This window comes from Anabas testudineus, chromosome 22, assembly GCF_900324465.2.
Source record: "Anabas testudineus chromosome 22, fAnaTes1.2, whole genome shotgun sequence".
NCBI classification, from domain to species: domain Eukaryota; kingdom Metazoa; phylum Chordata; class Actinopteri; order Anabantiformes; family Anabantidae; genus Anabas; species Anabas testudineus.
The window spans coordinates 16522775-16539380 of record NC_046630.1 but is presented as its reverse complement, the minus strand read 5'-3'; the positions used below and the strand labels follow the sequence as shown (position 1 = coordinate 16539380).

General features: G+C 42.1%; 1 protein-coding gene across 2 annotated transcripts; it reads right to left on the bottom strand.

The window, feature by feature from the left end:
- Window positions 1-29: 29 nt before the first annotated feature.
- Window positions 30-14957, bottom strand: gsna (gelsolin a). 2 transcript variants are annotated; one of them, XM_026339252.1, is made up of 16 exons: window positions 14833-14957; window positions 8383-8583; window positions 7085-7239; window positions 6606-6767; window positions 6292-6441; window positions 6129-6218; window positions 5658-5790; window positions 5227-5531; window positions 4905-5038; window positions 4504-4594; window positions 2511-2681; window positions 2012-2186; window positions 1409-1530; window positions 1185-1262; window positions 1030-1090; window positions 764-933 (listed from the first exon to the last, which is right to left on the bottom strand). In XM_026339252.1, exons 2-16 carry the CDS (start codon window positions 8576-8578, stop codon window positions 764-766), a joined length of 2193 nt encoding a protein of 730 aa, XP_026195037.1. In that variant the 5' UTR covers window positions 8579-8583; window positions 14833-14957. The 2 variants fall into 2 exon arrangements, with proteins under 2 accessions (XP_026195038.1, XP_026195037.1); XM_026339253.1 differs by lacking the exon at window positions 14833-14957 and having other exon boundaries at window positions 30-933; window positions 8383-8578.
- Between the last annotated feature and the right edge of the window lie 1649 nt (window positions 14958-16606).

The window sequence follows — 16606 nt, the reverse complement described above, 5'->3', positions numbered from 1 at the left end:
CAAAGAAGGTAGAGACATGACGCTTTAACTTGTGTAATTTAGTTTTATTGAAATGATACGGCTTAGAGAAACCATAAAGTGTCACACAAGATATAACTAAGTTATTAAAGCAGCAAAGCTTCGGTTTCCCATGAAAAGATGGCCGTTGCAGCATCACGCAAGCTTTCTGGGCATGAATTGATCATATTTGAATAAATATGACACCTAAATCAAAGGTGCAAACAACTTACATATGTATAAAGGCAGCCTTCAACTAGAACAGTACCTTTTAACGACAGGTTCATTGTAAACTAGAGGAAAGAATATTAAGGCATCGGTTGTGTTTCTGTTTGTTTTAATAAGCTGTGTTTTCGTGGCAGTGCGCTTTTCAGTGTTCCAGAGAAAGGCTTTAAAAGGTCTTCATTACATGGCGCTAGTGAACAGTTTTTATTGTCAAAATATGAAACAAATCAGGAAAATTACCTTTTGATAAAAGTCATACTAGACTGGTGCAAAGCTCTACAGGAAGCCTGTGTATCTGTTCAACCTCTATTGGCTTCATAGCGTGTATAATGACTCTAGCACATGAGACAAACTAAGTTAAAACAGTTTCATCGACCTGCATCCCTTTCAAAACAAAACTTAAAAAAAGAAAACTATTTTTCAGGACATGTTGCCAGCTAAAAAAAAAACAAAAAAGTCTTTGCGATTGGAGCTCAGTGTTTGCAGCAGAGCAGCAAAGTCAGGCTGATAGGGAGAGAGGAAGCGAGGATCAGCTGGAAGCTCACAGTGCCAATTCAGCCATAGCGCGCTCCAGGGGATCGCTGGTCCAGTAGTCGTTATCCCAGCCGAGGAACCAGCCGGTGAAAGTGGGCGGCTCGAAACACTGCTTGATCTTGACGATGGGTGTCCTGGAGTCTCTGTTGGCCGGATCTGTCTCGATGTAACGGACCGCTGAGGGACGAAAGAGTGGTTTAATTCTTGTCATACATGACAGTAGATGTCATATCTTAATAATATGTTTCTGAGGTTTTTCCCAGATGTCCTTACCTGAAGCCATGGCTTCCGTCTTCTCTTCCTCTTGGGCCTCGTTTCCAATCCAGACAAACACCTACAAATATGAGAACTTTATGCAGATTTGTTCCTTTGACTGCATTCAGGCTTTTACAATAGAGCTAAAGCAGTCGTCGCTCTGGATTGTTTACCTGCTCCCAGGTGTCGAGGATCATGACATCATCAGTGGCAAGGTCGTCTTGAGTCATCTCCCCAGGTACCTCCTCAATCTGATGACAGGACAAGGATGTAGTGGTAATATTAATGTATACCATTTGGCTTCAGTGCATTATAGATGCAATTTTTTCTAATATATTATTTCACAGAAATAAATGATAACAGTAACAGCAGAGGAAACTCAGACAGAAGCACTCACAACAAAGTTTCCAGTCTTATTGGAGCAAGCGAAGAGTCTGGGTGGATGAGCGTCCATCTTGTCTTTGAGTCTGGTAGAGGTGCGATATTCTGTCTTTCCTCCGACAGCCTCCCAGAACTGACCTGTGAGCAGGACAGAGACACCTCAACGTGTTATAGTTGGATACATTTAAAAGCAAGGACAGATTTACTGAAAGGGCTTTAGACTATAGTTTGACATTTTGGGAAATTAAATGCATTTCATTTAGTTTCCTCGTTTCTAGCCCTTAAGCTAAGCTAAGTCACAGAGTACTGATGTTCTCATCTAACTAGAAAGAAAGTGTAAATGTCACACTTTTGCTTTAAAGCTGCATTTAGTGATTTAGTGGGAGTAAAAAAACAAGTATGACTTTATAAAGCTGTTATTTCTAACTCATTAAAAACCATTGGCCTATTAAAACATCCACCATAGGCTACATAGAGTCCAATATTCACTCTTCTTTTACAAGCTCAAAATCTACATAAAAACAGAATACAATGATTTGCAAAGCCATATTTTATCACAGTGGACAAAAGGAACAAAACAATGGCAAAATATGATCCTGTGTTTGTGGTGTTTCCTCACCAGTCTCTCCTCCCTCCGACAGCTCTGAGGCCGACACGCCCAGGATGCTGCACAGCTGCTGAGCTCCCTGCTTCTCTGTGTCACTGGCACCCACTCCCACCCACAGGAAGGACTCCCCAGGGGTTACGAGAACAAATGCGTCATTGGAGTTCAGGTTAGAAGCCACTGCGTCGAGCTGCACGAACACAGATCCAAATTGACAAAGACAGTTACATTTAACAAAAAGGTTTTCCTTTTATTGGCAGATTAACATTCTAGGGACTGTTTTGGTAGCAGGATGGAGGTGTTTGAAATGAACTTCAGTAATTATGACCATAATAGCAAAGAAGCACGTGACCCGGTGCAACAGCGTGCCCCATTTTCATTTTTTTGTTTCTGGTCAATTATGGAGCTATGTGGCACAGAAGATATAAAAAAAGATACCGACCAATTATGCTGCGACATCGGTTCTGGCAGTGATAAAGTTAGAACATAAATTTCATAATGCATGCTCTCTTACCTCCACAGCTCTTGTGTGCCCTGCAGAGCTGGAGCGCACCTGGAAGAGTCGAGTCTCAGCAGGAGCGGACTGACCTCCTTCTCTGGACGTCCCCCCCTTGTACACCACCATCGGCTGTCCTCCAAACAGACTCATCAGATGGCTCGGCTCTTTCCCCTGCACCACCCTCACCTGCAGCAGGAACGCAAAATTAGTCACTGGAACTTAATTAAGCTGTTGAACGGATGTGGCGGTTGTTACAGTAACTCTTATGGCAAAATGAATCCATGCAGTTTGATGCTGTAAGTTATCATGAATTGCAATTCCCAGCAGAGAGATCCTTCCTCGTTATGTCTTGTGAAAAATTATGGCTGCAATCTCTTCTACAAACACAAGATGGGAGTATGGATCAAGCTGAGTCTTTTTGGTTTGCAGCTTTTCTCATTAATATCTATAGTGGTGCAGTCACTTTTCTTTAATTAGTCATTAAGATAGTTTACATGAGCAAATATTCACTGAATACTGAATTGCGTGTTGTTGTTCACAGTCATACACTTTCAAACTAATCATGCGAAACACAGCATCCTCCGATTTATACCGTGCATCCAGAAAGTATTCACAGTGCTTAACTTTTTCTACATGTTGTTATGTTACAGCCTTATTCCAAGATGGATTAGATTCATTATTTTCCCTTAAAATTTAGCAAACAAAGTGAAAAAATAATAATAAATAAATGAATAAATTAATCTTGCCGCGTTGGAGGCCTACAGATAACTTATGTCTTAGACTTCATGGCTTGGTCTGTGCTCTGACGTGCGCTGTTAACTGTGGGACCTTATATAGACAGGTGTATGTCTTTCCAAGGATGATCAGTGGAAACAGGAAGAACCAGAGCTCAATTCTGAGTGTCAAGGCTGCGAATACTGTAGAATTATGAGGCAAATAATTTAATTTAATCCATTTTGGAATAGGACTGTGAAACTAAATGAGAAGCTGTGGTATACCCGTGTTCCTCAAAGTGTCATTAGGTGTCTGAAACTGAATGTTGGTATCACACTAGTATCAAAAACATTCACACAACAACCGGGCAAGTCAAGTTTAGTTTGACTGTGAACATAAATGGCATTCACTATTCTCTAGTGTGAGAGCAGGAAAACATCTGGAAAAACAAAATGTGGCACCTGCGGATGTTTCCACACTGAACAGATGTAAATGCATTAATGTGAGGGTTGAACATGCGACATGTAGACACACAAGAGGAGTGAGGTGCAAATGCAAAACACAGAAATGAACGGCCGCTGGCTCACATGAGTAGAGTGTCAGGACTCACTCACAGGCAATTACTTCCACACTCAAACTGTCTTCATGCATATCTGACTACCATGAGAAGGGTTTGGTTAGTTGTCATAAAGTGGGTCTAATGCCAGCTCAGGGCAGAGATGGGAAGCAGGGCGGTTATTTATGTGAAGCAGACAGAGTTGGCGACAGAGGCCGGAGCCTCCCTTCAACACTGACATTGGAATGTCCTGTTTGTGTTTGGCTGAGTTGGCGTCGCAGTAGGTTTGATTTAGCTCATTATCATAATTAAGTCTTGAAAGAGCCAGAGAAATGGCACTAAAGGCTGTTTTAATGTGAATATATTTCTATTTATCTGGTACAGAAGAACAAAAGACGCTTGTTTGCTTCCTTTCGCCTCTGACTGGCCGACAAAATCATGTGAGTCACTTTGGGAGGATGGGGAGCAGAGAGAGGATGAGGGGTAATACCTGTGTAGTTATAGGAGCACCAATAACCTGAAGAGACAGAGAAGGTGAGAAACCGAGGAGGAAAGAAGCAGCAGTGGGGAAAGTCAGGAGGGAGAGGGGAGCGAAAGGATGTAAAGGTCAGACAGGAGGTGGCTGTGCTGAGTCATCCAGAGGACAGCAGAGACATTAATAACGCAAATGACAAAATGAGGATGAGCTTATGAAGGGGAAAATGTGGCTAAAGACACTAAAGGAAAAGTGCGTTTTACCTGCACAGGGCCACCACCGAGTTCTTCGTCCAGCTGGGCGCAGAGGATCGCCGAGGCCCCGATTTCATCCTGACTGGAGTCCATGCCCTGCCTGGGAAACAGTTCCAACATATTCAGTCAGACAATGAGAGGAACAAACCAGGGCTCACTGTGGCTGGCTCAACCCCCCTCCCCCCCACAATAATCACTGTTTGAGTTCCAGGCTACTCATTAAAACACATTGTGTGTACCATTGTTGAAGCCATTTCCTTCCCCATAAAACATCTGCACAGTTGACCTTATCCCCTTTTCCTACATCATGTTCACAAGTCTTTTTCCTGAGACATGTTGTGCATGTTAGCATCGCTTATAGATGAAATCCGCATCACTAGAACCAGCTTTAACTGAGGCTGTACTCTCACCACATGTAGATGATGTGTCCCTGACGTCCTCCGTGACGGTAGTTGTACAGGATGATGTAGCTGTCTCCTCCATAGAACTGTCCGTATGTGGACGGATCCACTGGCACCTTATCGGATCCCTCGATGCGCCAGATCTGTCAAGAACAAACGCAAAGAAAACCTCAAATTACATATATATTTAATTAAATACCAGACTAACGTAAGCTCCTAATGTCTTCCCTTCCACAAGGTGGAGCTGTTCAGTCACTGTCACAGCTTCAGGTCATCACTGAGACATGACCAGTGACTAACGAACCACCGCAGTAACTAACTCGTGTTTCACCTGTTTCTCTCCGCTGCCGTCGTCCACCATGCCGTGCTGGGCGGCCATGGCGGGGGAGTCGTGCAGGGTGGCGGCATCGAAGGGCACCTTCTCGATCTTAGCGATGCTGTTAGCGATGTAGGCCACACCAAGACCTTCTGTCTGATCTTTGTCCCTCCAGTTTTTGAAGAACTGCTTGAAGAGAGGCGTCTCTCCCATCTCTGGCAGGATCTGGACCTGCGTGTGTTTGGGGTAACCCATCTTCTTGATGAACTCGTCGGCCGCCTTCAGGGCCGCCTTTCGCTCGTCCATGTTGGCATCTTTGCCTGTAGAAAAGGGGCATTGAGCATTTTAATTTAAAAACAGAATTTCTGTGTAAAAAAATGACATATCTGTCATTTATTAAATGTTTTTGATACAAGGTGAATCCACTGCAGCAGCACTACACTGACCTTTCCAGACGAAGACCTTTCCATTGGAGCCGTGGTCCAGAATGAAGCAGTCGCCGGACTCCAGGGCACTCTGAGCAAACGGGTTCTCTGCTGCCACTAGTGTGATGGTCATGCCCCCACTGGCATTGGACACCTGTCAAGGAAGTACCCCAAAACCACATGGTTACGTAGTGCGTCTGTCATGAAAAACTACAATGTTTGGATTACAAACATAAAACTCAATTTCATGTTTCAAATCATCACAAAAAGTGGATATTATATTTATTCTCCTGTCTCAGAATATCTATTTACACTCTTTCTCTAGGAATGTAAGGCTGTATTTCATATTTTAAAGAAGTACTTTAAAAGTACTTTAAAGTTTGATGTACTGACATTAGACAAACATTAAATTCACTCATTATCTTCAATTGAAGACGGTTAATAATGAGACCTTCACGAAAGCTGTTTAAGAGATGCTCCCACTTTTCTCACCTTGTAGAGTTTGGCCCTCTTCCTGTTTGAAGCATCAGCTTGGAGGTCATCAGAGGCTCCGGCTGGCAGATCAGGTTTAGGACCTAAAACCTGAGGACAGAAGCAGCGGTTTTAAAACAAAAGCCTCCTGCAGAAAAATAAGGGGACAAGCTTTTAATCTCACCTCTAAAATCTTCTCTCTCTCCATCCCCTCGTCACAGACATAAACCCGGGCCCTGCCGCTGCGCTCGTTGTCACGGATACCCTTGGCAACCTGCGTAGCCTTCAGCTTCTCGAAGCGGTTGCTCTGCGAGCCGCACCACTGGTAGATCTCCTGTACATCAAGAGATCACAATATAGGTTAGTGACATGTTTACTGAAGTTACAGCTGCTTTACTAAAATCAAGACCAAGTTGCTAAACAGATAAAACAAGTTGCTATGGTAACAATAATATAACACTGCAAAGTATGTGTAATAATAATCCTAGTGTGACTCACATCTCCCAGGTCCAGGATGAAACAGTCTCCCTGGTTGAAGCTGTCCCAGCTGACTGGCACCTCCGTTGCCCTGACAACACGACGACCTTTGACCTGGAGCACTCGCTGCACAACCACCTCGTTGGTGACGACATGCTTGAAGCCCGACGCCACACCTCCTTTCTGAAAAGAGTTGCATTTCAAAATAAAATACCTGCCCGTTAAGAAAATTTGCTCTCAGCTCAACAAAACTAAACAAAGGGTTTAAAAGAAAGACAGGAAACTTAGACGTAATTGTCTAATTATCAGAATTAGATTAAGGTTGTGTTAGTCTACTCAGTTTTCCTTTGAAAATACAACAAAATGTAACATTTGAATCTCAATAAACAGACATCACACTTATTGACTATTAACTATACAGGATTCCAGGTTAACAAATGTCAAACACACATAATGTATTTCTTTTTTTGCAGGACTAAACATACGTAGCAACATCTTACCATGTATCTGATTCCAGGTTTGAAGTAGCCCAGAAAGTTTTTGGACTCATAACCCTGGACTTCGCGGTACTGGATGGGTTTTCCTCCCAGGAAGTCGTCCATCTGAACAGTAAAGATGGCTGCCGAGCCGCTCTCATCCTGTGTGCAGGCATCACCTGCAGCAGAGCAATCACAGACATGTTCCATAGTAATCTTTATTCTGTCTCAGCGGGCATCCTGTACCTACCCACCCAGACAGCTACACTGTGTGGATGATGAATTCTCTCAGTAACAACTGAGTCAGGAGATCGATATGTGTTAGCAGCAGGGGGTCAGATCGCAGCTGACACAATAACACATGCAACATTATTCTATTTTTGGTCACACAGTGTAATACAGAGGCCTGTGGGTGGGTTACATCAGACCCTGCTGGTATTGGTAAATGTTTCCATGGTCGATCAAATGGACTAAAAGCACATGAAATCAATAAAGAAAAATAAACGCCTGAATCATCCCCTTACGTTTGGCTTCTGGACCCCTCACTTTAACCTCCTTTACATTTTAGTTAAAAACATTAACATAACATTTTGGAGCATGTGTGGTTTTCAATGGGGTGTAGTTAAGGCTACTGTGTCTGTGTTGTCCATCCCTCCATCTATTATCTAACTGGTTTTCCTGTTTAGGCAGGGTGCAGCCTGCACAGGTCACCAGTCTGTCACAAGGCCACACGTAGAGACAATCATTCCCCCTCACATTCACACCTACTGACTGTTTAGATCTAACTACATATCTTTGAAATATGGCGATAACAATTGTACTTCCACAAACTGAGTCCTCACATTTCAACCACAGCAGAAACATCAAGCACAACAGCTGCAGCGGAGTTTACTGCAGCTGTTGTGTTGTTGCACTTACAGTGAACAGAGATGAACAGAGATAAACAGAGAGCATCATTCTCACTCCGTTTTCACCCAGATTCAATAAGTCACATGCAAATTGTCAGCGCTGCTCCCTTTATGAGCTAAACTTGGTTTCACGCTTTCGCAGCTAACCCTGTGATTTTCGAGTTCTTATTTACTGCACATTGTCCCAACATCTCATGACTCTGTGCTCTGACTGGTTTCAGCCTGTACGGTAAAAACTGCGTGGCACTGTCAAGTTCAATTACTTTCCAGGCTCACAGACAGATCCTCATCTGCTTTGGCAAAATAAGATCTGCTCCCCTGTGTTTGGCCACTCATTATTATTTGGACTTTCCCCTTTTATTGCTGCTTATTTCCGTGTCATCACACTGATATCAGCTGCCTCACTGCACTCACCTAACCAGAAGTGGAGGTCGTACTGCAGGTTCCCAGAGCGTTGTTTGATGGTGTTGAGGACGAGGTAGGCGTCACCAGTGTAAAATCCCCCGTATAGGTTTTCTGGAACGGGCACCAGATCAAAGTTCTCCACCCTCCACACCTGGAGGCCTGGATTCTGTCCGGCCCGCTCGAACTCTGGATGGTGCGCTGCCATTCTGTCTGCGGAGAAATCACACACCTGAGATTTAGTGCTTCTGGTGGCCACCACTGCTCAAATACTGAAGAGATAAGAATTGTAAAGCTTTGTAATAACGTTTAAGGTGACTAGGCCACCGTGTGTATGTTTTGCCCTGGAAAACATGACACCACTCCCCTTAAGGCTGAGTTGTTGTCATGGATACAAAGATAAAGTTTAGGGTTATATGAATGAACAGCAGTGTGAGTCACAAGTGCCCTGTGCTAGGGTGTTTCCTCCAGTGAACAAGAGGAAGTCATGAGTATACCTTAGTCATAAGCGGCTATAAAAACATTGTGCATATACTGTATATAGGAAAAGACTGGTTGCAAATGTTACAATCTGAATATTAAATAAATAAAACAGCAACTTGCCTGGATGCAAAGTTTGATTTGTCTATGAGCCAAATCTCCATTATCTCACAGTACTTGGCACTATAATGTCCACCCCTCAGTCAAAAACAAGCACACACATACCATACACTTGGCCTTATCTGACAGAATAAGACACATGGCGTCTAGTCAAGAGTCTTAAGTGGGTGTCTGTGCCGTGCTGAATTACAACCGGTTGGCCTCTCTCTCTCTCTGCATGTGTGGATGTTTGAGATTTTACAGATGGGAGCTGAGCATCCTGTTAAAATCTTTGTTATGGCTGTCTGTAGAACAGTTTACACGTGGACAGTGAGGAAATCAGCTCGTCCTGCTGGTGTGGACATGTTTAAACTGATTATTGGAATCTGGCCTGTGTAAACATTAGGGTGTAGGTTTCTTCCTCTGTGAAGAGAGTTTCCCAATTAATGTTATGCTTTGAATTTGCTCTGCTTCTATAATAGTCAAAGTTTAGTGAAAGTTTTAGTGGTGGAAGTGGAAGGAAGGCCGTGTCCAATGTTGAGTTTTTCTTTGTTTACTTGTGTTTCAGCTCTGCTACATTTTAACAAATGTACCTTTGACCCACTTTATCTGACTGACAGCTAATTACCTTTCAGATTAAGGTTATGCATATGAAATGTAAATGTTTAAACAAAGGATCTGAGTCCAACTTCCACCTCCGCTAACTATTTTGTGGTTAGACCCAAATGTCTGCAATGTCATGTTACATGGATCATCTGGTAGCGAAACCATTTTCATAAAATATGCAAAAGAGGTCAGAAGTGTCCCGTGAGTTTTTGCAGCAGACGCCATTGCACACTGACTGAAACATTACACAGAGAGCATAAACAATTTCTCAAAGACTGGACCCTGGCCTCTCTTAACAGAGCTTCTGTGTCCTCTCGTGGTGCATTTCTTTCTATTTGACCCATTCATTTTAATGGCGATGTGTTTACAAACCATTTATGTAACTCTGAGGAGCTAATGATGAAACTCAGACTTTGTTGTTCTTCGAAAAATGATAGACTGGAGGTCATGTAGTTCAAAATGAACACACATTTCAATTTTCCTCAGGAATGCTGCTTGGACCTGTTGCCTCTCAATCTGCATGACTAACCGTCCACACTGAAGAAAGATTCCCCTTCTTTTAGGCGGTTGTGTGCCCACAAGCATTGCAGGAATCCGCAGCTGACCCTGGAAGAGGGATGTGGCTCAGAAGTCACAGCACCAGGCCAAACACATGTGGGGCTACTTTCTGCTCTCCTCCTCTACAAATGCCAGACTCACTGTATTATGTAGCCATGGAAAGTTAAGCCAAAAGTGTAAAAGTAGCCAAAACAACTGGTTGCGCTGGAGTCATACAAGGTCAAGCATCATCTGAACTTGCATTACCCTGCAGCATCTGTGCCCACATTTGGCTGGACAGAGGAGAACTAGGAGCGCTGGGCAATTCCTTTATAGCCATCAGAGTTTGATGGAGGATGTGGAAAGCTCAATTTTCCTACAGTAGCTCTGAAGAATTTCCATCCAGAGAAGCTTGTCTGCCACTAAAAACAGACAACAGGCCTGAACAGTCTGCGGCCCCACAGACAGATTTAACAAGCAAGAATTGGATTCTTAATCCCTAATTTGCCTAAACACACACATGTACTGTTAGATAAATTCAAACCGTTTAAAAGCAAATTTTGTTACATTGATAAAGAGCTTCTGGGAGATGTCTGACAAGGAAAGTACTGAGCACTTCTATTAGAGTAGATGGGAATTATCAATCAATTGAGAAACATTAAATATTAACGTAGACAGTTGTGTGTCTAAGGATAAAGGGGTTCGATGCTGTAGAGATCTTTTATAATTTTGTGACTAAGACAAAAATAATTTTAATGTTGACACTCTGGCTTGTATCTTCTATCCACTGCCGGTGCCAATCTAAAGCATTCAATTAGTGCATTGCCGATTGGATTATCCTGTGTTTTTGATAGTTATTAAGGAACAGTGTTTAAAAGTTACTGATGAATTTGTGTTCAGGTCAGGCACGGTGCACAGGATAGTGACATTTGTGCATTAAGTACAGAGTTTAATCTCAATCTGTGAGTTATATGATGTAAATATTCACAGTAACATCTGTTTTAACATTTCTGATAAAAACATTGGAAAGGTCCAGGCTAGCAGTTTCCCCCTGCCTCCAGTCTTTATGCAAAGCTAATTGTGCTGTTCATCTGTGGGGACCCATCTAAATCAACATGGGTGACAGAGCACAGTAACATGTTCCCAAGTAATAAATGAAACAAATCATCAACGTCTCTTTACATATTCCAGTCGTTCATTAACTACATGTGACACACCCAGCTGTGAGAAAGCTCCACATTAACACAGAGACACATTTACAGCAATTACATTATCTTCTGATAGATTTACATTTAGTCATTTAGCAGACGCTTTTATCCAAAGCGACTTACAAGTGAGGAACAAGGCAAGCAAACAAAATCTAAGTCAAGGAGAAAAAACATCAAAGCAAAGTGCTATCAAAAAAGTCTTTCTGTTTCAAGAGATGTGAGAACAAAAAGCAGAAAGATGTTTCATGATGCAAACTTAAAGTATGGCAGAGTAGAGAGGATTCACCTGTCAACCTCCAAATATATGTACATCTTTGCTTGATTATACCGTGTGAATTTCATGACAACAGTACCCACGTAGGTCTCATTCAATCGCCATGACAAATGTGCATGCAGCTTTTGCAATGTCTGAAACAGAGCTGACTCTTCTTTAACAATCCCGCAAAGTATTTTGATCTCATAGCTGCTACGTACCTTTACTCTGATAAACACTCATGGAAAATATTTCTGTTGTGCAGCTTCATATTCTAGAGATCGAAGTCTCTGCAGCGCTAAATAAATAGGACCGTGCCTTTGACTGTGATCTCCTCTGATGGAGAGAAATGTTCTGTCTGTCTCTGTGCATCAAAGCTGCTTCGTGGCAGAGCTGGATACTGTCTGTGACTTAATAAAGCAAACACCAGCATCTGAATCACCTCACACTTTGAAGAATCAAAGCCAGTATTTAACAAAAAACTGAATATGTGAGAACTAAAGGTAGCTAATAACAAAACATCTAACAGGGAAGAGGGATAAGGTGGGAGAATTTCATCTCTATGCATGTGTCACACAATGTGTTTGAGTTTGTTTTTAAATGTGAATATTTATAATGCAGCAGCTGACTAGAAAAACACAATAAATGTTTCTGCTCCAAGCTGGAAAAAGTTACTCAGGGAGGATTGACTCAACACACACACACACAGCTATGGACTTAAATAGAACAGGTCACATGACTATTGGTTAGTGCGTTTCACAGGCCTGCTGGTGTCTGCAGGCTTCCCCAGCTTTCGGTCGTGGTGTATCCCCTCATCTGTGGGCTCTTTGTCCCCCCCTCCAAACAACAAAAATGAAGTGAGAGTGTCATTCCAACCTCAGCTATTTAGTCCCCTCCCCCGTGTCTCACCAGCCTCTCTTTTGTTTCAGCCTTCGCTTGAGGCCTGCGTGAAAACTCCAAACCTGATCCACTCTACGAGCAGCAGAAGTGGATTCAAATGAGCATTACTTTTAGTGCTTGTGATGAGTCTGCTGAGGTCCCACTTCAGAAACAAACACGTTAAATCTGTATTTCTGGGCTCCAACAGCAAGCCGGTCCTTGAGTTTTTCCCCAAAAAAAGAGATTCCTCCTTCAAGGAGGGGGATTCTTGATGACTCATTTTCTCCATGCATGCCACTCTCGGCCTCTCAGGCGGCCTGTTCAGCTGCCCCGCAGCTCGCTCTGGATACATACGATAACACTCTGTACAGGCTCTACATACAGTCTTTAATAGCTGCTTTGCAAACCAGTGTCTCTTTCATCCGTTTACACAGTGTAACACAGATACAGGTAAAATGGCTGTTTATGGCTCGGTAAATAACCAGCCTGATAGCCACATGGTTATTAACGGATAAGAGAAAGTATTTTACAACTTACTTATATTTCTGACATGTGTTTGATTGACGTAGACAATACTATTCAGTATTATAAACACAGATGTGTGCATTTGAACTGTGATTTTCAGATATAAATCAATATTGTGCACAATGTGGCACCATAAATATAATGGTTGCAAAGCATGTAGAAGTTGACACATTGTAGGATTTCAGTGAGGGGTGTGGCCTTTTTTCCTTTAACCAGAAAAATATAACTGACATTGCTGTGGAACACCCCCCCACCACCACCACCACCACTAAAACCACCACCCGCCAACTCACCTCCCGAAGTACAGTAAATATTTACTACAACAATGTGTTGTCTCTGTTGCCACACTGAGCATATTTCAGCCTGTCAGCCTACTCACTCCTCCTATCTCTGTCCTTGAATTGGTGACTTGACACAAGATGAAGATTTTTTTGACTGATTTCATTAAATTAACATGTTTAATTAATCTAAACAGCTCAACCCCAGATTGAATCTCGACGTCTTCTGAAGTGCAGATCACCAAATCAGTGTTTACAGAGTTTGTAAGTCAACCCAGTCATCCAACCTCCTCCCTAAGGTTTTTAACGATCTCTCTCTCTCTCACTTTAGCTACTAAGAGAACAAAAAGCACAGTCATTGCATGACTCCATAACCACAGCAGACTGCTTGTCAGGGCACATAAACATACTGTAATGTTACATAAAAGCAGCACAAGACATGCGTATAATTTTCGTGTGAGGACAGTCTCCCGGGTTTGTTTTTTCTGGCTCCTGTAGCTGACAGTGAAATGTCCTCTTAGAAACTTCTTGGTGACATAAATTTTTTAAATATCGATGGTGAACATAAAAATATATGGACAAAAAAAAAAAAACAATAACAACCTTAATGAGACTCCACAAATGTGCTACATGATGCTTTTCCACTACGGCATACAAATGCACTTCCCTTTGTTCTCGTTCCCTGGTTAAGATGTTAAAACACATCCCCACCAGTTCAGCTGTCGTGCCCTCGCAGGCACATAGTGGTTTGAAGCTTATATTTAAATCTGAACCGGGGTGCGGTACGGTCTCTGTTTTCAGGTGCCACATCTCTGGATCTCCCTGCGCTGCCTTCTGATTGGCTCACAAATGTGTGTGTGGGTCTCTTCTTCACATACACACACACATACAACTCTTGGTTATGGTAACCACATAACAGTCATATACAGGATGTCACTGACTTCCTCAGTGAACAGGCTCACTGTTTGGCTGTTGTTTCCACGACAACCGCAGATGTCTCAAAACAGACATGAGCATATACAGCTGCTCTATAGTTTTTAATCTGTGATGCTGGGTAGCCACAGTGTAAAAAAGGCTGTTGGGGGGGCAGTTATGTACTCGAAATGTTACTTGAGGAAAAGTACTATAAGCAAAAAGTACTTAGAAGGTGAAAGTAATGTGTATGCAGTATGATTCATTTGCAGAAAGATCTATATTATATTATATTATATTATATTATTCTTAGTGTTATTATCATGTAATGATAAAGATCCTGAAAGGTAGCTGCAAACTATAGCTCTCGAATAAATGCATGTTTTCATCTTAAAGGCAGAGTAGTACACTACTAATCTAGTATCCTAAAATGGATATAGTGCAGTAGCTGCACTTTAGACCATAAAAGCTGGTTTTCCACTTCTCTGAACGGGAACTTGTATTACAGTAGATCATTTTAGGAGCAGTCTGTTTCCTCCTCGGATAGCAGACAGTTGAAGTGAGCATTAAAAGCAGCCTGAGGGTTCATTCCAGTGCAGCGCAGATTAAAGCATCAAGTTACCGTCCAGCAATCAGTGCCACAGGCTGCTTAGTTTGAATCGAGGAAAGCGAATTAATAACGTACCTGAACGCGTGGGACGAGGGGTGTGGACCTGACCTGACCTGGCTGAGCTGCGGTGAAGCGCACGGACGCGTCGAGTCTGCGGAGCAGCGCAGCGCAGCGCAGCGCACAGCCGCTGTTTATTTAGTCTGGGGACACTCCCCGTTATGACACTCCCCTGGCACCGCCTGCAGCACCGCCTCAGTGGCCGGAGGACACATGAAGGCGCACTGGGTTCATAGTCCTGGTTTCACCGTTTCACTTACACATGTGCATTTGGCTGTATACTTTAATAACGCGCACGGCCACAACATGCGACGTGTTCCCTGTAGTTTGAGTATGAACGTGAACGCGCAGATGGTTGTGACTTTAAGTTTAGGTTCAATTTAATCTCAGCCTGCACTTCCGGCGACCAGCAGAGTGTGCAGCTTGAACCACACCGCCCCTACCTGGTTCAACTGATGACAAACCTGCACTGGCCCAGTGTGGTGGTGCAACACAGACACAGATGCAACACATCCTATGATGCGTGGAAGCTGTAACTTAGATTGAATTTATATCATATAGGATTAAATTATCACCACTAAGAGTGTGAAACCATGTTTAAAAAATGAATAAAACCATAGATGAAGATAAAACACATAACATATCCTGTCCTGACCTATCAGTTTGTCTTTTCCGAACTGTGGTTAACAGTGGTGTGGCCATAATTACAGTGTTCCTGTTTTATGTATTATGTATAGTCCAAAGCTGGACAATGATAACATGCAGCCATCTGCAGCAGTTGAAATGAACAAAACATGTGGCTTATTTTTACAGATGAGTGCTCTACCTCTAGCACATGGAGACGTGACCAGATCTGACATAATAAATTAGTATAATCACACAGTATATCATCTGAATGACTTAATAGTAGTTTGAGTTAGATTATATATATATATATATATATATATATATATATATATATATATATATATATATATATATATATATATATATATATATATATATATATATATTATTTATATATAATAATAATATTCCTACTTTCCTACTTTTATAAGAAACCTTATATAATAAGTAGTATAAGTAGTATAGCTTTAGTATATAAATATAAAATCAAAAACATTTTTAGATACTAAAATAACATTTTCTAACATATTTTCCAAATGTTCCACCCTTTCAGTAGGTGCCACAGTCTGGCTACCATATAAAAAAAATAAATGCTAGACACTCCCATGGCCATATGATATAAAAACACAGCTGACACAGTCCCCCTTTAAAACTGCTTCAGACTAAAGGCCAGAGAAAGGAATGAATTGGTATGTAAGTACTGTTGCATTAAAGTGAGAACACACAAGTCATTGTTTGTGTTATTATTTTGTTTTGTCATTGCTTTGTGCCTTTTTATGTGGTTTGTTGACATATATAGAAAATCACAAGCCTTACCATTGAAGTCAACCTGGACCATCAAGTCCTGGTGGCCCTCTAGTGGATAAAAGAGCACAAAGCAAGATGGTTTTCATTCATCAGATTCACTTGATCGGGCAAGAAAGCTGGTGTGAGACAGGAGGAGGTGCTTAGCCTGTCGACTTATAGCAAAGTCTGGACTTCTGGAATGAAGAGTTTAACAATTAGAGATCACTTTAAATCACATAGTTCAGGTTTATTTCTATCTGCTGCTGTGCTGCTGTTACACTTAGTTATGACAGAGTGATCTCACTATGTTTTTGTGGATAAAATCTAGTTGCATGGTAGCAACATGCTGCATTAGGCCAACACTAAGAACGTTTTCACT

Bases quoted from the DNA above. Each gene is read 5' to 3' on its own strand.
- gsna (XM_026339252.1), bottom strand. From the start codon at position 8,578: ATGGCAGCGCACCATCCAGAGTTCGAGCGGGCCGGACAGAATCCAGGC. The intron at 4,595-4,904 runs GTGAGAGTACAG...ACTGTTTCCCAG, and splicing joins GGACACATCATCTACATGTG to GCAGGGCATGGACTCCAGTC. The intron at 1,531-2,011 runs GTGAGGAAACAC...TCCTGCTCACAG, and splicing joins GTCGGAGGGAGGAGAGACTG to GTCAGTTCTGGGAGGCTGTC.